The sequence below is a fragment of the Prionailurus viverrinus genome, chromosome B2 (assembly GCF_022837055.1).
Source record: "Prionailurus viverrinus isolate Anna chromosome B2, UM_Priviv_1.0, whole genome shotgun sequence".
Classification (NCBI taxonomy): domain Eukaryota; kingdom Metazoa; phylum Chordata; class Mammalia; order Carnivora; family Felidae; genus Prionailurus; species Prionailurus viverrinus.
This window is the reverse complement of record NC_062565.1, coordinates 20,838,954-20,860,567: the sequence shown is the minus strand read 5'-3', so window position 1 is coordinate 20,860,567 and position 21,614 is coordinate 20,838,954. Positions and strand designations below refer to the sequence as shown.

The following is a 21,614-nucleotide window of genomic DNA, read 5'->3' as shown; positions in this document are numbered from 1 at the left end:
CGCGTGGGTGGCTCAGTCGGTTGAGCAGTTGAGCCTCTGACTCTTGATTTCTGCTCAGGTTACCATCTCATCGTTCATGAGATCAAGCCCCGAGTCCAGCTTCACGATGAGGGTGGAGCCTGCTTGAGATTCTCTCTCTCTCCCTGTCTCTGCCCCTCCCTGTGACATGCGTACATGCGTGTGTGCGTGCGTGCTCTCTCTCTCTCTCAGTAAATAAACTTAAAAACAAAAAAAGGAACCAGATGAAGTCTTGAAAAGTCGAAAGTTGAAATTTGGTTAATTAGGTCATATTTTCCTATGGACATATAGCAAGATGGAAAATTCTTCATTATGTTTTTCTAACACTTAGCTTTCCCTTTTTTTTTGCCCCTTAAAAAAATTCAATTTTTGTACATTTCTCTTTCCTGTACAGTGGTTAATCTATTCGCCTAATTGCCAAGCAACACATAGGGGGTTTTAGTGGATGTCTAAGGCATGCATGGTGAACATAGGCAAGTCCTTTAGTGAAGCATGAAGGTTTTTTTTCAGAATTATTAGCAACATATGGGGTTACCTGTTTTTTTGATTAAGCTCAGATCTTTGTAGGGGAAAGGAAGCAGATGACTTATCTTTATATAGATGTCAACTGCTCTCTGGAGTAAAAATGTCTTCTTTTTTTTTAATTTTTTTTTAACGTTTATTTATTTTTGAGACAGAGAGAGACAGAGCATGAACGGGGGAGGGGCAGAGAGAGAGGGAGACACAGAATTGGAAGCAGGCTCCAGGCTCTGAGCCATCAGCCCAGAGCCCGACGCGGGGCTCGCACTCACGGACCGCGACATCGTGACCTGAGCTGAAGTCGGATGCTTAACCGACTGAGCCACCCAGGCGCCCCAGTAAAAATGTCTTCTAAAAGCAGGAGGGAACAAAAAACATGTAGAAAGTCCATGTATTAAAAAAATTTTTTTTAAATGTTTATTTATTTTTGAGAGAGACAGAGACAGAATGTGAGTGGGGGAGGGGCAGAGAGAGAGAGAGAGAGAGAGAGAGAGAGAGGGAGCCACAGAATCTGAAGCAGGCTCCAGGCTCCGAGCTGTCAGCACAGAGCCCAATGCAGGGCTCGAACTCAGACCCGAGCTGAAGTTGGTAGCTCAACCAACTGAGCCACCCAGGTGCCCCAAAAGTCCATGTATTTTTAAGCCAACATCGAATTCCCTCACCTCCCTTTTTGCTGGATACAGTTCATTCCTATGTCATGGAACTACTCTAATAGTTGGTTTAAAAGCAGCTGGTGAGTTTTCTGTTTTGTCATCAAGTGAATTTAGTGTCATCACCTCACTCTTAAAAAGACTCGTATGTACACTTTGGTCCATTCATCCACAGCTGAGTTTGGCCTCCCTGCCTCTTTTTTTTTTTTTGTACATTTTTATTTTAGGATAATTTTAGATTTATAGAAAAGTTGCAGATCCACTAGAGAGTTTTCATATGCACTTCACTCAGTTTCTCCTGTCAGCCTCTGTCTTGCAGCTTAGTTTGTGATACTTTTTACAGTAGCCCATGCTATTAAATCATTTGAGGAACTCTGACTTTACACTGCACTAAGAGATAGCCCTTTCGTTTATACACCGGGGACTGGCTTGCTTTGTGGGAATCACTCTCTGGACCAGATTGCTGGAAGCAATCACGCAACATTTCAGAACAAAGGCACTCTCATCGCCTTTCTTTTTTTTTTTTTTTTTTTTTTTTAAATTTTTTTTTCAACGTTTTTTATTTATTTTTGGGACAGAGAGAGACAGAGCATGAACGGGGGAGGGGCAGAGAGAGAGGGAGACACAGAATCGGAAGCAGGCTCCAGGTTCTGGGCCATCAGCCCAGAGCCCGATGCGGGGCTCGAACCCACGGACCGCGAGATCGTGACCTGGCTGAAGTCGGACGCTTAACCGACTGCGCCACCCAGGCGCCCCTCATCGCCTTTCAATAAAGAAAATAAATATAATTACACAGGACCTTCCTAAATTCCTTATCCATCCTCGGGTTCTAAATGAGGTTTCTGTATTTCCTAATTTTTTCCTTTGTCTCTTGAATTTCTTTTCTGTGATTCTTAAGTCCATTGGAATTTTGCACAAGTTTTGACAACTGATGCAGTCCTGTTTACATCTCAGCGATATGAGAAGTGTGCCAGGTTTCTTGTATAATTCTGAGTGGAAGAAAGAGAAGGCTGTGCTCATGGTGGGGTGAGGGGCAGGGTGTGTGGGTTTTGGTAGGTGGGCAGTTCAGGCAGCATTGTGCCTGGGCCTGCCTGGAGAAGCCGTGTCATCATCCGGGAGTGGTTCCCAGGGAGAGCTTCCTCACCCACGTACATCAGCTAGTGCTGGCTTGTTGAGAAGCCTTCCTTGGAGAGAGGGACCGAAATAGGTGGCAGAGAAAGTCAGTTGCTTCCCCAACATGAAAAGACGCAGAATCAGGTGCTGTGGGAGAAGTTTCTTGTGATCTTATCCCATCTACCCATGGGATAGCCTGTGTTTTACAAATCCCTCCTTTTTTTCAAAGTGACATTCTTTCTTTACAGCACACGCAGACACACCCACCCCCCACATGCAGGCACATATACACATAAGAGAAAGTCCAGTGCGTCCAACAGGCATCAGTTTTATCTGCAGGTGTAGACCAGTCCTGGCTGAAGCCCTGGTGGCTCTGAAGCCCTGTGAGGAACTCAGGAGGCCTTTTCCCAAACATTCAGCAATAATTTAATATGCTTTAAATCTCTTTCCACTAAGCCTTAGGAGGCTATGCTGTAGCATAATGAATGTATCTTGGCAAATTAAAAAATAATACTTTTATTCTACGTTGCTCTTTTTATGTATATCTGGAGCACATTATGGTCTCGTAATCTCTTTCTTTAAAATATAGAACACCTACAGGGGTGCCTGGGTGGCTCAGTCGGTTAAGTGTACAACTCTTGGTTTCTACTCAGGTCATGACCTCATGGTTCATGGGTCGAGCCCCATGTGGGGCTCCGCCCTGAGCGTGGAGCATGCTTGGGATTCTCTCTCTCCCTGCTTGTGCTCTCTTTCTCAAAATAAATAAATAAACTTTAAAAAAATATGGAACATCTACAACAACACCTTTTAAAAAATTTTTTTAATGTTTATCTTTGAGAGAGAGAGAGAGAGAGAGAGAGAGACCGAGCACAAGTGGGGGAGGAACAGAGAGAGAGGGAGACAGAATCCGAAGCAGGCTCCAGGCTCTGAGCTGTCAGTACAGAGCCCGACGTGGGGTTCGAACTCACGAACTGCAAGATAGTGACCTGAGCTGAAGTCAGACGCTTCACCTGGGTGGTGCCCCGCGCCTTTTTTGTTTGTTTGTTTAAGGTTTCTGCCATGCATCTGCCAGGAAAATGTTTCATGTGAGATGTGCATTTGGGTGATTATCATTGTAGAGAAAAATATTCCGTAGGGTCATCTTGAAAGGAAAAGCAGCTTGTTTTTGCATTCAAGATGTTTAAATTTCCTGTTGCTTTCCTGACACATATTTCTTTATCAATATTTTTTGTAGAATAAACTCTTCTCACACCTCCTACTGTTTTTCTCAGCCAGACTTGACTGTGAAACTTTCCTGTTCTGGGTCTGATCCCTTGAGGTCTTCCCTTGGAGGGCCTTGCATGGATAATCCGCATTATCAGTTATTATGGGATGAAGCAGGAAAGGTGATGGATAAGCTGCTGGAAATGTGTTTTTATAACTCAAGGGAATATTTCTGGGTTGGATCTTAGACCTGGGGGTAGGGAGGAAGCTTGCTGTGAAGGACATTATTGGGCTAATTAGTAAGATTGGAAAAAGTTCTATAGATTAGAAAATAATGTTCAATTTTGAATGTCTTGATTTTGGTAACTGTACTGTGGTTATATAATTGAATGTTTATTCTTAGGAAACATGCTGAAATATTTTGGGGTAAAGAGTTTATGAATATTTTTAAATGCTTCAGACAAATGTATATAAGTTTTTTTCTTAATGTTTATTTTTAATTTTTATTAATGTTTATTTATTTGTGAGAGAGAGAGCGAGAGCGAGAGGGAGAGGGGCAGACAGAGGGAGACACAGAATCCGAAGCAGGCTCCAGGCTCCGAGCTGTCTGCACAGAGCCTGATGTGGGGCTCAAACTCATAAACTGAGAGATCATGACCTGAGCCGAAGTCAGATGCTCAAGCGACTGAGCCACCCAGGCGTCCCCAGACAAATGTGTATATATGGCAATAAATACACCTGCAGAGAGGGGAAGAGCGATAAAACAAACATGCAAAACGTTAACAATGAGGGAATCTGCACAAAAGGTCTACAGGCGTGTTTTTGTTTCATTTTTGCAGCTTTTCTGAAAGTTTGAGATTATTTGGAAATGGGGAAAAAAATAAATTTCACATCGCTTTCTTTGTGTTTGCTTTGTCAGTCAAACCGGGACGATGTCCAGGCACCAGAACCAGAACACCATCCAAGAGCTTCTGCAGAACTGCTCGGATTGTTTGATGCGGGCCGAGCTGATTGTACAGCCGGTGAGCTTTCTTGTTCTTCGAGAATGCCATCCACCTCTACCTTTGTCCCCGTTAGCTTAGACTTCTTGTCCTGATCTGTGCATCCTTATTCACTGATGTCCTGCATACTTAGAGATTATCTTTTTCAAAACAGACTAGAGAGGGAGGTGTATCTTCTTCATCTATTTGTTGGTTTAACAACGGCCATCAGTTTCCAACAAATGTTTACGGATTGCCACCCTTTTGGAATTGCAACAACCTGTCATTTATTTATTATTTTGATGATTATTGCCATGCTTTCTCTTCCTAGAAATGCAACCTGACATGTTTATGTCACTGGATTGTGACGCATGCCATCAATGTAATAAGTTTTTTTTTTTTTGGTCAGGAAATATTACTGTATTGGGAGAACAATTCTATTTGAGAAAAGAAAAAGAAAGGAAGGAAGGATGGGAGAAAAGGAAGGAAGGAAGGAAGGAAGGAAGGAAGGAAGAAAATGAGCAATGGAAAATTGAGGAAAAATGGTAACATTTATGAAAGCCTCATGTTATTTCTGAGTATTAGCTTAAGTTCTCATTGAAACAGGCTTAGCAATCATGGATTGTACTTGTAAAGTTTTAATTTTAAAACACTGTAGCTAGCATTCAGATTTGCTCTGGTTTTGCTAAAAACCAGAATGGTGGGGCTGTAGACACCTTTTCTCTGTTTCCCTTGATTTATCGTATCTCTCCAGGGAAGGAATTGAGTTTCAATCTTCCCTATGCTGACATTAATGTAGGGGTTACACCTGGAATCTGGCCCATCACAAAGCTCCCCCTGTGAAATACAAAGAGGGATTTTAACCAAGTAAATTTATGTGTTCTGTCTGGAGAATATCTTAATGTTCTAATTTCTCAATTTTAGAGATCTGTGTGGGTTCTAGTTTATTTTACCCAGTTAAAAAATGACTTCACTTTAATCAGTATAAAAGGATATTTGGGGCTCAGCAAACTAGCTTGACTCTAGTTCTGGTTGTTCCAAGTCCCTGGTTTATTTTTTTATTTTTTATTGACTTATTTTTTTAATGTTTATTTTTGAGACACAGCGTGAGTGGGGGAGGGGCAGGGAGAGGGAGACACAGAATCTGAAACAGGCTCCAGGCTCTGAGCTGTCAGCACACAACCCGATGTGGGGCTCAAACCCACGAACCTCGACATCATGACCTGAGCCAAAGTTGGACGCTTAACCGACTGAGCCTCCCATGCGCTACCCGCCCCCCCGCCAAGTCTCTGATTTAAAACACATTCTTCATCACAGAGCTGTGATTCCTTTACATAAAGCAAAATAGGAGGCTCCATGCTTCAGATTCTGTGTCTCCCTCTCTCTGTGCCCGTCCCCTGCTTGCACTCTCTCTCTCTCTCTCAAAAATAAACATTAAAAAAATTAAAAACAAAAACAAAAACGGGAGTCTCCAGTGACTTAATATTGAATACATACACACCACAGTCCTGGACACGATTTGTAGTGGCTATGGAAACGTTTTACATTGTGGTTGTAAAAATGTACCTGGCATCATATTCTCAGTGTATTTTGACTTATATGCATTGAAGTGTAATAACGTCAGGAATAGGTAGCATACTTGCTTCATTTGGCTGAAGTCGAATGAAAACAGCAATTGTAAAATTTGAGGGAAAGCTCAACTATGGCCCTGAAGCAGCGGCCTCTTGCATGTGAAAAGAGGAAGCTTTCTTTTTTTAAAACAATTTTTAATTTTGAAATAATTATAGACTCATAAGAAGTTGTAAAAATGGTACAGACCACCCTGGTGTACCCCATCACCCAGCTTCCCCCAGAGGTGACATCTCACACGACTGTGATGCATCATCAGAAGTGGGAAATTGATTAGCCCCATACCATGAATTAGATAGCTTCCTTTTAAGAACTGAAAAGCTGTGTTCCTAGAAGATTCAGGAAAAGCTCAGTGTGTGTGTAAAACACTTTATCCAGTAGAGTGTTCTGACCCCAGTGAAATTCCCATTGGATGGATGTTCTTTGTAAATATGAAAGATAGCATTTAACATATTGAAGCCAGGGAAAACTCACTGTTCCGTAACTTTGCCTTTAAAGGCCTAGTAAAAATTTAAAATATAGTCCACAAATTTTGCTTCATGAATCCGCCCATATTTACCTACCTGTCCCACCAAATTAGTAAGGTAATTTTCAGTTAGTCACATGCAAAATGGCATCTTCTACTATTTGTCAAGTTTACAGCAGAAGCTTTTGCTTCCATGAACACAAGTGAAAGTCTTCCTCTCCAGCATCGTGTGTTGCCTTCATGTGGATTCTTTCCTTTAGGAACTGAAATATGGAGATGGGATACAGCTGGCTCGGAGCAGAGAATTGGATGAATGTTTTGCCCAGGCCAACGATCAGATGGAAATTACCGATAGCTTGATCAGAGAGATGCGACAGATGGGCCAGCCCTGTGATGCCTATCAGAAAAGGTATTGCCTTTATCACAGAGCACACTTACCGGCAGGCCTCATGAAGAAGAATGTCATGCACCCACTGGCACTCAGTCATGTGGCCCAGGTCTTCCCTTGAAGAAACCACAGCCATTCTGGAGGAAAGGCTGGGCACGCTTGGTGTTTGTGCAGCTACTATATACAGTAGCTGTATAGTGATTCTATTCTACTTTCCTCTTATGTGGAATCACAAAGCTGCCATGAAAAGAATTAAACAGAGGTGCCCGAAGGAGTGGGCTTGTATTGATTGAGGGGTTGAGTTTGTTATGAGATGTTACGTGTACCTCCATTTTTTAGGGGGCAGCGAAAACCTTGGGCACAGCATTTGACTTTCAAGAGTCTAATACCAAGGCAAGCCCTGTTTGATGCATACAGAACTGAGGCGTGTAGAGTTGAAAAAGCAGTTCAGAGCAGAGATGGGTGGTCTTGATTTTGCTGTCATGGTACTTGGGGCCCATGGCACGAGGCAAATTCCCAGGGTGAAACTTGGGGGGAAGCAGGGGGTGCTACCGAGTTAGGCAAAGCCAGCAACACTTTCTGTGATGTTTCAGACTCGGAGCATCATAATATTGAGGTTCTTGTATGTGATTGAGATTCAAGTCATGTGGTAAAGAAAAGAAATCTTCAGGGGCACCTGGGTGGCTCAGCTGGTTAAACTGGCTCTTGGTTTTGGCTCAGGTCACGATCTTGCACCTTCATGGGTTCAAGCCCTCCATCGGGTTCTGTGCTGGATGTGCAGAGCCTGCTTGGGATTCTCTCTCTCCCTCTCTCTCTCTGCCCCTCCCCTACTCACCCTGTCTCTTTTGCTCTCAAAATAAATAAACTTAAAAAAAAAAAAGAAAAGAAAAGAATTTTTTAAATAAGACATTTGTGACCTCCGTGGTAATACAAAGGAGACTCAGAAGGGGGGACATTTGTCCAGAACATGTCTTCATAGGCTGTTTTCCTGCCACAGTGTAATTGTTTTCCTTTCCTTTCAGACTGCTTCAGCTCCAGGAGCAAATGCGAGCCCTTTATAAAGCCATTAGCGTCCCTCGAGTCCGAAGGGCCAGCTCCAAAGGTGGTGGAGGGTACACCTGTCAGAGTGGCTCCGGGTGGGATGAATTCACCAAACGCCTCACCAGCGAATGTCTGGGGTGGATGAGGCAGCAGAGGGTAAGCAACTTCCAGACGAGGTTGGTTCTGGAGTGTTCCACACCTGGGTGTCAGGTGTATAGAACATGGCAGGGTTGGCCCCAGTGGTCTGGCCACAGAGTGGTCTGGGACCTCAGTTGGCAGTAGAAACTTGCTGTTTTCCGTATTTTCCTGATATACAATTTAAATTGAATGCTTCTTTTTTGAAATAAATAAAACTTCAGCGTTTTTTTTTTTTTTTTTTTCTTCTCTTCTGTGGCTTAGGGAATCAGCCTCATTGTTTTATGGTCCTAATTTATCATACAGGTAACATTTAACAGGTATAATTTAATAAGTAGATTTTGAATATCTAGCTCTTACCATTCCCAACCTGAAAATGTGTTGGAGTTCATGGGTCATTGTTCTTTCTACTTGAGCAGTGGTAAGGTGGTAAGTGACCTCATCTGTGTTACTGATAGGTACTTAAAAAAAATCTTGTAGAGGTTTATTTAAAATGTTAAATTGGAGGAGCTGGAAACAGTAAAACTGGATATTCTGGTTTGGGCTCATCGGTTGCTTACCTTATACTTTTGAAGTATCAGTTGCCTTGTGCAATCATTACGTCATGGGTGTGGGAGGGGAGTAAAATAATGGCAACCAAAGTATATGCTGAGCCTTTCCCTACAACTGCAGTTTCTACAAAGTGTTTTCCAATGCTAATTATTGTTTTGTTGTTTTATGTGGTCATTAGGCCCTTTAATGAACAGGTGGCATTAGAAATATATCATAATCATGTAGATGGGGATTTTATAATGAAAAACCTGATGCTAATAACCCACCCTTCTCTCGAGAAGGTGGATACGATAGAATGATAAGTTGTGCAGACATCGTTTGTTATCCCATGTGGTTGTGGTTGTAAGAAATACTGGTTTTGTTGTTTGTTGTTGGACCAATTGAGCAGTGGGTTCAAAGTTTCTCAACCACTTAACATTTTTTGTATATGTTTTTACCTAAGTGGCGAGGGTTTACGGGTCTGTACATTCATTCATTCAATTAAGCTTTTCTCCTACTTGTTATAAAGACTATATAATACTATTATACAAGGTGGGGCTTATAGAGGAGAAAAGTCAGTTACAATCCCAGAAACATAAATAAGAGTCCTATTTGCATGTTTTCAGATTCTCTTCTCATCTTTGAACACACATTCCTTGAGCTTTTTTGTATCTATTGGCACCATACCAGAAAGGGTGTGTTCAAAATTATGTTTTGTAGTCCTGGAAATGAATGTTATTGAAGAAAACAAGACATGTACACCCAAATGCCAGATTTCTGTCCAGAACAGTGTGGGGTTAATTGCTGTGTTTGAGCTGTAATAAAATCCTGCTCAGATAGGGCTGGGGGAGGGGTGGTGCTCCAGTCCCTGTGGAATGGAGCCCTCAAAGGAAGGCTTGCTTGGCAGAGCCGGTGGGGCTTGAGCTACATCATAAGTGATGTTAGGTGAGACAACCTTTGAACCAAGTTACTTGTTTGGTGTGAAAACATCCCATCGCCTAATTCCTCCTTAGTCAGTATGACAGTTATATAAAATGACAGCCCATCACCGGTCATTTTCTGTATTCATGTTGGGTGTAGCTTGGCAAGAATCCTTTGCAGCAAAGGCTCAACATTTTTAAGTTTGGAAAATGGCATCGTCCCGTGGGCTCACTTTTCTGTCATGGTGGGGGAGTGTTGTTTTAATAGGTGCCATTGATGAGCAATGCAGTTCAGATCAGCTGGCCCCCGTGGTTTGAAAGGAACTAGAAGTAGTTTTATCACTTACTGAGGGTTTGCTCTGGGATTCTCTCGGGGCCCTTTTCCTCTTATCCCTCTTCCCCCAAGCACAGCCTGCATTCTTTCTCACTCCCAGGAGACTGGGCCACAGGCCCAGCTAGCTGATAAGGGAGCAGCAGTGTCCCCAGCCACATGATCAGTAAGCAGTCACACATCTCCTGTGCCAGGTTTTTCTTGTTTCCCAGATTTGTGTCTCTGCTGATGGGCTGCTCAGATACTATACACCTGGCTGGTAATGAGGGGTGTGCACGGGAGCCTGGTCATCCTATTAACTTCCTAGTGCACTCACCTGTTTCTGCTCGAAAGCCGAAAAGAGCAACGGAGAGAAAGGTCAAAGTCCCTGGTAACTTTCAGCAATCTGACTGAAATGGCTCCCCTTTCTGAAGGCTTGCCAAGTGTATTAGAACATGGATGTGGCTTAGAACAATGTGTGTTATGTTCTTGCTGCAATACCAGACTGGGATGTTTGCCCTTGGCGTGTGTAAGAGATGACACAGGTGATTTGAAAATTTACATGAGCTCGTGCAAAAGAAACGTGAGATAATAGACCTGCCTCAGTATGAAACTTGTGTAATAGTACGCTTGTTTCTTATTATGTGGCATTCTTAAATTTGAAGTAGTGGGGACTCAAATTAGAAAGTCAGGTTTAATTCTTAAAGAGCTAACATGAGACTTTGAGTATGTGCTATAGTAACTTCTCTTTGAAGTGGGCCATAGGGAGTTTTGCATCCTGAAAGGTAATGGTAAATGCCAAGTTTAAAGAGTCAACAATTAACATGAATCGCAATAATTTAAAGAAATGAACAGTGAAAAATACTTTGAGGTCAGCCGTTCAGCTTGGGAAGTAGTACATGACTGACCTTAATGAGCTATTTCTGATGCACATTTTAAAATGAATATAGGGGCACCTGGGTGGCTCAGTCAGTTGAGGACCCGACTCAATTTCAGCTCCAGTCATGATATCACCGTTCGTGAGATCGGGTCCCGTGTCAGGCTTCACTTCACTTCACTTCAATGACAACGCAGTGCCTTCTTGGGATTCTGTCTTTCCCTCTCTCTCTGCCCCTTCCTGCACCTCAAAACAAATAAATATTAAAAAAAATAAAATGACTGAATATAGGAACTTCTATCAGTATTTCCTAATATATCATACACATACTATACAGATACATGCCACTTGCATGTGCACAGGTAGATATTTTTTTCGTTAGAGGACATAATCTAGCTTTCAAGGGTCTCCTTCCTGCATCATCTCTCCTCAGCCGTGTTGAGCTGGGGTTGAACAAGTTGTGGGAAGTATTGGGCAAGCCCTGTTCGCTATTCAGGAATTCCAAGCCTTTACAGTTTTTGGCAGGGGGGGTGGTTCAAGAACATTGAATATTTACATCTTCATGTTTATCTGAATGGAAGCTATGGCTGTCCCTTGATACTCTGACCCCTGTTGCTGGGGCTAAGGTGAATCTAATGGAAGGGATTGGAAATGAAGGGCACACTCTTTCCCTTGGCAGGCGGAGATGGATATGGTGGCCTGGGGCGTGGACCTGGCCTCCGTGGAGCAGCACATCAACAGCCACAGGAGCATCCACAACGCCATTGGGGACTATCGCTGGCAGCTGGACAAAATTAAGGCTGACCTGGTACTTTGAGATGTTTTCAGTTTTAGAATCTTAGAAAAGTATATGGAGGGATTGTGGAATTTCTTGATCCCGGGCGTTTTTGTCTGAAACATTAGCCTAAGATTTCTTCCATAACAGACTGGAAATTTCTAAAAATCCCATTTCATAAATGGGGAAGCGGGCTCAAATAGACCTGCTAGAGACTGTGTTAATACTCGAGGGAGAGGTAAACAGAAGGCGAAAGGTGGACACACATGCATTTGGGCACAGTTTGTAGAATAGGGTATTTGAGGGTGGTAGGGTTTTTTGTTTGTTTGTTTTTAGAAAGCAGAGCATCTCTTAAATAGAGAGCTACAATTATAAAATTTGTGTGCTTGGAAAATCCTTTCCTATGTGGTAATTCAATGGATTTCTAATAAGGGAAATCGTGTCTCTTCCTGACACTTTTCCTTTGTCAAAGGACTGACTTGCATCTGGCTCAAGAAATACAGGATGAAATAATCACTCGATTTTAAGTACTTGGATCCCCCTGACCAGATCTCCTGCTTTTAAATCCCTCACTTTTTTACTTAGACCAGAGATACTCATCCTCACTTCTGCCTTTTTTCCTCCCTTACTTTTGTCTACCTGAATATCTCACCAAATTTCTCCCTTTTTTCTCTAAGGTCTAGAGAGTCCTAAGTTGTCTTGTGAAACTTAACAAATGAATTAACATGTGAGTCTTTAAGTGATCAACCTTTTGTGGTGATAGCAACAAAAGCACAGTAAGGGGGCGCCTGGGTGGCTCAGTTGGTTGAGTGTCTGACTCTTGATTTTGGCTCGTGATCTCATGGTTTATGAATTCAAGCCCTGCATCAGGCTCTGCATGGAGCATGGAGCCTTCTTGGGATTCTCTCTCTCTCTCTCTCTCTCTCTCTCTCTCTCCCCTGCTTATTCTCTCTTTCTCTCTCTCTGTGTTTCTCTCTCTCAAAAAAAAAAAAAAAAAAAAAAAAGCCAGTGAGGAAAAGGTCCCTATGAGTAAAAGGGATTTTTACTGAGAGATTTTCTGAGATTTTTCTAGAGCAAATACTTCTTTCTACTGAGGGATCTGAAGTCAATATCTGACAAAAAGGAGGTTTAGAAGGGCTGCTCTTTTTGTACAAACCCACGAGGGGAATTAACTACTTGTTCGCTGTTTGTCTTTTTCTAGCGGGAGAAATCTGCCATCTACCAGTTGGAGGAGGAGTATGAAAACCTGCTGGTAAGCAGACTTATTTCTGACATCTCTGCATTCAGTTCAGTTCAGTTCCATAAAAGTGGAGAACAGCCTGGGCGTTAGCACCTAATAACCCAGGAAGTACCCGGAAGTAATAGTTAGGGGCTTGTAGATGCTAACTGCATTTCCACTGCTGGGGTTCCTTCAGAAGTGAAGTTAGAAGACTTTTTTTCTGAAGACAGTATTCACCGATATTCTGTTTATTTGCAAGTTGAGGGTCACGTATATAACACAGATTAAATACTTGGTGTTAAATAAAGCTTTTCCATTGGTCAATTGCAGCCTTTTTATGAAGTATAAACAAAAATAAGACTTGTTTTCCCTAGATAGAGAGTGATTAGACCGTCATCACCATTTTATGACAAACGTGAAATCAGTTCACTTGACTGGTAAGAAGAGCGGTTGCCATTTTTTTCACCTACTTGTGACACCCTGGCTTCACGTCCTCAATATTTTCTTGTTGGCAGTGATCCTTTTAAAATAATGTGGCTAGTGGGACACAACGTAGGACACAATTGTCCTATTAGATCCGGGGCATGACTGATGGCACCTTGAAATTTTGGGGTGCGGCAGAGGGCAGGAAAAACTTGGCTTATCTTTCTAAGCATCCGTTTTTCCCTTTGTAGTCTAAAACTAATTCTCAAAACCAAACATCAGTGTCTGAATCAAGACCCTTTTGGGTTAGGCTATTCCACTGAATCTAAAATTGCTCCCTTGTTGATCATAAGTTTGGATGGATTTTTTTTTTTTTTTTTACATCCTAGGTGGTCAGGGAAGATTTTACCAATTCATGTGATTTATTTATTTATTTATTTTTTTATTTTGTAATTAATGTTTACTTTTGAGAGAGTGAGAGAGACAGAGCATGAGTGGGGGAGGGGCAGAGAGGGAGGGAGACACAGAATCTGAAGCAGGCTCCAGGCTCTGAGCTGTCAGCACAGAGCCCGACACGGGGCTCAAACTCATGAACCATGAGATCGTGACCTGAGCTGAAGGCAGACGCTTAACTGACTGAGCCACCCAGGCGCCCCTGTATTTGTCTATTAAAAAAAAAAATTTTTTTTTTAAATGAAAGGGACCACACAGATTTATCTATGGAAACTGCAGAGGACACCAGTAAGGTGCATACTGTTATCCTAATGCTGCTTTTGAACTTGCCTTGCAGAAAGCGTCCTTTGAGAGGATGGATCACCTGCGACAGCTGCAGAACATCATCCAGGCCACGTCCCGAGAGATCATGTGGATCAATGACTGTGAGGAGGAGGAACTGCTCTATGACTGGAGCGACCGGAACACCAACATCGCCCAGAAGCAGGAGGCCTTCTCTGTAAGCTTGCCCCTCGGAGTTGTAGATGCGAGGCTCTTGCCTGACAGGGCCCTGACATGGGGACAAAGGTCTCAATAATTTAATCAGCTATGTGGAATTCTGCCTCAGTTGAAATGGTCATGACAAGCCATTCCTTTCTGGAAACTTCTCAGTGACTCTAGAGGGGCAATGCATTGCTTACCATCCTGGAAGACAGTAGATAAGAGTCAGAGTTATGCATTTGGATATCCCAAAGTGTGTGTAGCCCAGTAGGATGGTGGATTCAAACCTAGGATTAGGAAATCTCACCATTAGTTGTTGCTGTCCCTTTGCCTGTGTGGATTGGGACAAGACATGTCTCCAGTGTGACATCTGCCATGTACTAGATGATCTCAAACATCCTTTCTGGTCTTTATTTATTTATTTATTTTTATTTATTTTTAATTTTTTTTTTAACGTTTTATTCATTTTTGAGACAGAGAAAGACAGAGCATGAACGGGGGAGGGGCAGAGAGAGAGGGAGACACAGAATCGGAAACAGGCTCCAGGCTCCGAGCCGTCAGCCCAGAGCCTGACGCGGGGCTCGAACTCACGGACCGCGAGATCGTGACCTGAGCCGAAGTCGGCCGCCCAACCGACTGAGCCACCCAGGCGCCCCCCTTTCTGGTCTTTAAAATGCTATGATTCTTGAGGACACCATAATTCGACTGTTTGACATTGTTCATTTCCAGAATGCAGTTTTGTATTCTAATTTTCCCTAAAACCAGTAGAAGTGATGGCCGGCTAATGGTGACTTTGCTCTGATGGATTTGTTTTTCTTTCGTTTACAGATACGCATGAGCCAACTAGAAGTTAAGGAAAAAGAGCTCAATAAGCTTAAACAAGAAAGTGACCAACTTGTCCTCAATCAGCATCCAGCTTCAGACAAAATTGAGGTAGGCTTCAAGAGACGTTTTCAATAGAGAGTAAAGGGGAACTTTTTATAAAGTAATACCATACAGATTGAATGGTTCGTATGTATCATAAAGCCATGACAAGTTTATTTTACATATTTTGGGATCAAAACCCTAGACTCGGGGCTGACAAGCTTTTCTGGAAAGGACCAAATAATTAATATTTTAGGCTTGCAGGCCATTTGGTTTCTGTTGAGATTACTTAACGCAGACATTGTTGTGTGAAAGTAACCATAACAACATGTAAGTGAATGAACATGACTGTGTTCCAACAAAACTTTATTTATAAATACACGCAGTGGGTCCAGTGTAGCCTTTGGGCCGCTGACCTCTGCCCTAGGCTGCCATCTGTGGGCTGTGCTAAAGGCCAACATTAGCTGGTAGCAGCACTGTAATGGCCATACTGGTTGTTAGAAACTGTTTTTCATACCAGTTGATAAGAGTCACTGCCTTAAACCCCTCAAGCCCTCTGCATGGGTTCCTTGGACTCCCTCATCATCCAGAAGCTGTATAGGAACAGGGTGCAGTGGAAGGACCCTGCCCCAGTGCCACCCAGTGTCTGTTCTGATTCTGATTGGTCAGAAACTATGCCATTTGAGTGAATATTTTGGCTAATCTCCTAATGGTATCTATTTGCTAAAACTGTTTTTAATTTCTACCATACCAAGAGTTCCCTATTGGGAAATTTTTTTTTTTTTAATTTATTTTGAGAGAGCGAGACTGTGCATGTGCACAAGTGGGGGAGGGACAGAGAGCGAGAATTCCAGGCAGGCTCTGCGCTATCAGCACAGACCTCACAATCTGTGAGATCATGACCTGAGTCGAAACCAAGAATCAGACAGTTAACCATCTGAGTTCCCCAGGCACCCCCTGCATTGGGAAGTTTCTGTTTTCAATTTTTAGAAAAATGTTTGCTTGATTTGGTATTAGATAAAACATATTTTTTAGCTTTCATTCAGGCTCACATGTCAATCAAAGAATGGATGTCCTTATCACTGAGTGGCAATGTGACAGCTGATGGTTTCTTGTTTCAGGCATATATGGATACTCTTCAGACACAGTGGAGCTGGATTCTCCAGATCACTAAGTGCATTGATGTTCATCTCAAAGAAAATGCTGCCTACTTCCAGGTTTTTATGCTTAGTAGTAATTTAATTGTCATATAGGTCTTAATACCTTATCTTCTTTTTTTCTAATTTTTTTTTGATGTTTTATTTATTTTTGAGAGAGAGAGAGAGAGAGAGAAACCGAGTAAGAGTGGGGGAGGGGCAGAGAGAGAGGGAGACACAGAATCTGAAGCAGGCTTCAGGCTCTGAGCTGTCAGCACAGAGCCTGACCCCAGGCTTGAACTTGTGAACTACGAGCTCATGACCTGAGCTGAAGTCGGATTCTTAGCCAACCGAGCCACCTGGGTGCCCCAGAATACTTTATCTTTTGAATGTGCTCCTAGAAGCACTGAATACAGTCTTCAAAATATTTTACAAATCCTATTTATTGGCTTTTTGTGTCAAGGAGCACAGATTGGCAACTTGATCATGAGTCACTCAGATGTCTCTGGCTGTCACGTAGGTTAATATACCTTCTGCTGTAACCTTTTCCTTTAGCCACCTATTAAATAGACTCCGGGAAGGTACTCCTTGAAATGGAAATAGTAGTTGCCTACTGAGTTCCTTTTCCTTAACATGTGATCACTCTCATCTTTAATAGTTTTTTGAAGAAGCCCAGTCAACTGAAGCCTACTTGAAGGGCCTTCAGGACTCCATCAGGAAGAAGTACCCCTGTGACAAGAACATGCCCCTGCAGCGCCTGCTGGAACAGATCAAGGAGCTGGAGGTATCGTCGCAAAACAAAGACAGAATACTGATTACTTACCAAGAAAATTCCTTTGGAAAGCATACTTCAAATTCTATTGGCAAAGTCTTTTCACACAATGATATTCTTTCCTGCCCACTTCATTCATGGCTCTGTAGCTGCTGAAGTGGTTTGTTATGAAAGGTTCCTATCGTCCCTGCAGATAGATAAACCTGCAGCCTTTTGTAGCTGAGGCAACTGTAGCAATACCTAATTTGTGACGTCGTAGCAGCTATATTAATGTCATTTGCAGGTCTTACCTGAAATGCACTGAGCATCTATGCTAAAGTACAATCTTATTTCCAATTGCAGAAAGAACGAGAGAAAATCCTGGAATACAAGCGTCAGGTCCAGAACTTGGTAAACAAGTCCAAGAAGATTGTGCAGCTGAAACCACGCAACCCAGACTACAGAAGCAACAAACCCATTATTCTCAGGGCTCTCTGTGACTACAAACAAGACCAGGTGTGCACTCACTTATTCAGAATGAATCACATGTTTTCCCTTTCTTTGCTTAGAGATTTTTGACATCTAGGGAGTAGAGTTTAATCCACGTATCAGTGGGCAGCCAAGTCAATGCCTTGCTTTCATACACAGAGCAACAAACTGTTGCACTGCAGCAGCTTTACTCTGACTCTTATCATAGCTCTTGATAATTAGGACAGTGGTGATTATTTTTTAAATGTTTATTTATCTATTTTGAGAGAGACAGAGAGAGGCAAGTGGAAGGCAGAGAGGCAAGTGGTGGCAGAGAGAAAGAGGGAGTGGGAGAATCCCAGGCAGGCTCTGAGGTTACAACAGAGCTCTACGTGAGGCTCTGTCTCATGACCCTGGGATCATGACCTGAGCCGAAATCAAGAGTCGGATGCCCAACCGACTGAGCCATCCAGGTGCCCAGGGCAACAGTTATTTTTAAACTTTTCATTTTAAGTATTAATACTTCTCTTCTTCTAATATGCAGAACTTCATCTGTGATTACCCTTTAAATCTTTTTTTTTAAAGTTGATTTATTTTGAGAGACAGTGCATGAGAGTGGGGGAAGGGACAGAGAGGGAGAGGGAGAGAGAGAGAGAGAGGGAGAGAGAGAATCCCAAGCAGGCTCTGCCCTGTCAGCACAGGGTAGGGCTGGAACCCATGAACTGTGAGATCATGACGTGAGCTGAAGTCAGATGCTTAACCCACTGAGCCACCCCATGCCCCACCCTTTAAATCTTAAATTTTAAAATCTTAAAATTTCTGTAAAGAACTTTAAGTTTCTGACATGAAAGAAAGCGGGAATGTGAGCATTATGCTGTGTTTGAAGTGAATGTGGTTACAGACATTATGAATTAATTGAGCATATTAATCCTGCAGGCTCTGTGGTAAATACAAGCATTTATATGGAAAGAGGACTTGTTTTTACTAATTACTTATGTGATTTTCACAGCTTTTTTTCTTTTTTTTTCTAATTTTTTTTAATGTTTATTTTTGAGAGAGAGAGAGGCAGAGCAGGAGCAGGGGAGGGGCAGAGAGAGGGAGACACAGAGTCAAAAGACATAGAGCCTGACTCAGGGCTCAAACTCATGAGCCATAAGATCATGACCTGAGCTGAAGTCGGATGCTTAACTGACTGAGCCACCCAGGCGCCCCCGCACAACTTTGTTTTCCTGTAAAAATTATGGAGGATTTAAGAAATATATGACCAGCTGTTTAGATACATGTTATAAAACGGTGGAGTTTATTCTAACAGGTGGAAATGTTTTAAGAACTTGCATGGTAAGGGGCACTTGGGTGGCTCAGTCAAGTAAGTGACTGACTTCGGCTCAGTTCATGATCTCACAGTTTGTGAGTTCCGGCCTCACGTCGGGCTCTGTGCTGACAGCTCGGAGACTGGAGCCTGCTTTGGATTCTGTGTCTCCCTCTCTTTCTGCCTCTCCCCTAACCTCACTCTCTTTCTCTCGCACTCTTAAAAATACATAAACATTAAAAAAAAAGAGAGAGAACTTGCATGGAGAGAAGCAAGTTGAAATAGAGGTATGAAATACATAAATATCAAGCTTATTACATTTCACTAGTTAAGATAGTTGTCCTATTTGAAGTGTACCCATTTCAAGAAGCTATGCAGTTGATTTAGAAAGCGAGCTATTCAGGGGGCTGGGTGGCTCAGTCAGTGAAGCATCTGACTCTCGATTTCGGCTCAGGTCATGATCTCACAGTTCGTGAGATGAAGACCCATGTGGGGCTCTGTACTGACAGCACAGAGCCTGCTTGGGATTCTCTCTTTCCCTCTTTCTCTGCCCCTTCCCTGTTCACGCCTGTGCGCTCTCTCCTCCTCTCTCTCAAAATAAATAAATTAAGGGGCGCCTGGGTGGCTCAGTCAGTTAGGCGTCTGACTTCGGCTCAGGTCACGATCTCGCGGTATGTGAGTTCGAGCCCCGCGTCGGGCTCTGTGCTGACGGCTCAGAGCCTGGAGCCTGTTTCAGATTCTGTGTCTCCCTCTCTCTCTCTGACCCTCCCCCGTTCATGCTCTGTCTCTCTCTGTCTCAAAAGTAAATAAATGTTAAAAAAAAAAATTAAAAAAAAATAAATAAATTAACTTAAAAAAAAGTAAGCTATTTAGATGTTATAGTTAATTTAGAAAGTTATTTTCTGGGAAAGAATTTCAGAATTTCTTTTTTTTTATTTCTAACTTTTAAGAGCAAGTGAATGAGACAGGTAACTCCCACATACCCAAATCTAATATATAAAATATGAACTCACAAAAATAGAAAAGCCACGGGGGGAATTTTTGCTTTACAAAAGGATTTCTCACTTTACTGATGGATTCCCCAGGCTGTCGTTGGAAAGTTACTTTACCTAATTCATTTTATACACACCTTTTAGGCTCACATGTATTATTTAAAGCATCAGTATTGATGGGATGTGTAAAGATCATCTTCATTTAAGGCAAATAATAAGATAGAAGCTCAAACAGTTTGCATATTTCATCTCTATTTCTCTCTTTGAGAGAAAAGATAAGAATGTGTGTACTCATGAGTAAAGCCAAAACACTGGACCGCTTGCCTTACAGAAAATCGTGCACAAAGGGGACGAGTGTATCCTGAAGGACAATAATGAGCGCAGCAAGTGGTATGTGACGGGTCCGGGAGGCGTGGACATGCTCGTCCCTTCTGTTGGTCTGATTATACCCCCTCCGAATCCTCTGGCTGTGGACCTTTCTTGCAAGTAAGTTGTTGAAGTTCCTAGTGGCCACAGTGTGAATGCAAGTGTGGAGAAATAGGGGGCAAATGCTTATACAAGAAATGTAGACCCACCCTTTTTCACTATAATCCCCTCCTTTGAAAAAAGGAGCCTCGGGAAGGTCCCCTTGCATTGTCATGTAACTTTATGTTGAAGATACTATAGTTTTTATTGGAAGGTAAAGAAGAATGTCTGACTGTATAGGGGGACTGGAGGAAGCCATTCTTTTAAAAAAATATTAAATATTAAGCAACCCACAACTGTCCAAGCAATGGGCCAAATGAGAAATCAAACAGCAAATCAAAATATGTCTCGAAACCAAAGAAAAAGCAAACACAATATTTCAAAATGTATGGGTTGCAGCAAGAGCGGTTGTTAGAATGAAATTTATGTTATAAATGCTTGTATTAAGAAAGTTCAAATAAACAACATGACACCACTAGGAACTAGAAAAAGAAGAAACTTAGCTAGAATTTAGTAGAGGAAGAAAAAAGAACAAAGAAAATCAGAAAGAAATAAAATAGAAATCAGAGTAAACAATAACAGAACATGGAAAGTAATAACCAGTTTTTCCACAAAAAGAAACAAATTGGCAATGCTTTACATTAACTAAGAAAAAAAAGAAGACTCAAAATCCAAAATGAGAAATGGAAGAGAAAATAGTACAGCATACAATCACAGAAATACATAGTGTGATAATAGATTAGTATAAACAATTATATGTTAACAATTCAGATAACTTAGAAAAAAACCCAGATAATCCCTAAAAACGCACAAGTTACCATGATTGAATCTCAGATCTTGAATCCAAAAAATAGGAAATCTTCTTAGACCAATAACAAGAATTCAAGTTCAATTAGAAATCAAAAATCTCCCAGCACAGAAAAGCCCAAGACCATATGGTTTCGCTGGTGAATTCTACCAAACATTAAAAACTATATAATTAATGATGATCTTTATCAAAATCTTACAAGTAATGGAATAGAGGCAATACATTCAAAATCATTCCATGAGGCCATTACTACCCTGATACCAAAGCAGGATAAAAATGATACAAAAGCAAAAGAGTCTAATTTGTCCAATATAAGCATTGCTACTCCAACTTTCTTTTGTGTGATAAACATTTCTCCACCCCTTCACTTTCAATCTGCAGGTGTCTTTAGGTCTAAAATTAATCTCTTGTAGGCAGCATATGGATAAGTCATTTTTTTTAATCCTTTTTGACACCCTATGTCTTTTGATTAGAGCATTTAGTCCATTTACATTCAAAGTAATTATTGATAGATCTGTATTTATTCCCACTGTGTTACTTGTTTTGTCATTGTTCCTGGAGATTTTCTTTGATCCTTTCTTGTCTTTGTCACTCTTGGTCTCTCCTTTGCACTCGAAGAGCCCCCTTTAACATTTCTTGCAGGGCTGGTTTAGTGGTTATGAACTCCTTTAGTTTTTGTTTGCCTGGGAAA

At 41.9% G+C, this 21,614-nt stretch overlaps 1 protein-coding gene across 2 annotated transcripts in view; it reads left to right on the top strand.

Annotated features, from left to right (window-relative positions):
- DSP (desmoplakin) overlaps nt 1-21,614 on the top strand; it is a 48,536-nt gene that overhangs the window by 10,204 nt on the left and 16,718 nt on the right. For both annotated transcript variants that reach the window (XM_047860151.1, XM_047860150.1), the window contains exons 2-12: nt 4,423-4,525; nt 6,839-6,987; nt 7,989-8,163; nt 11,460-11,588; nt 12,757-12,807; nt 13,988-14,149; nt 14,959-15,063; nt 16,116-16,211; nt 16,789-16,914; nt 17,245-17,397; nt 19,982-20,136. In XM_047860151.1, the coding sequence (XP_047716107.1) occupies nt 4,423-4,525; nt 6,839-6,987; nt 7,989-8,163; nt 11,460-11,588; nt 12,757-12,807; nt 13,988-14,149; nt 14,959-15,063; nt 16,116-16,211; nt 16,789-16,914; nt 17,245-17,397; nt 19,982-20,136 (1,404 nt within the window). The remainder of the gene's footprint in view (nt 1-4,422; nt 4,526-6,838; nt 6,988-7,988; nt 8,164-11,459; nt 11,589-12,756; nt 12,808-13,987; nt 14,150-14,958; nt 15,064-16,115; nt 16,212-16,788; nt 16,915-17,244; nt 17,398-19,981; nt 20,137-21,614) is intronic.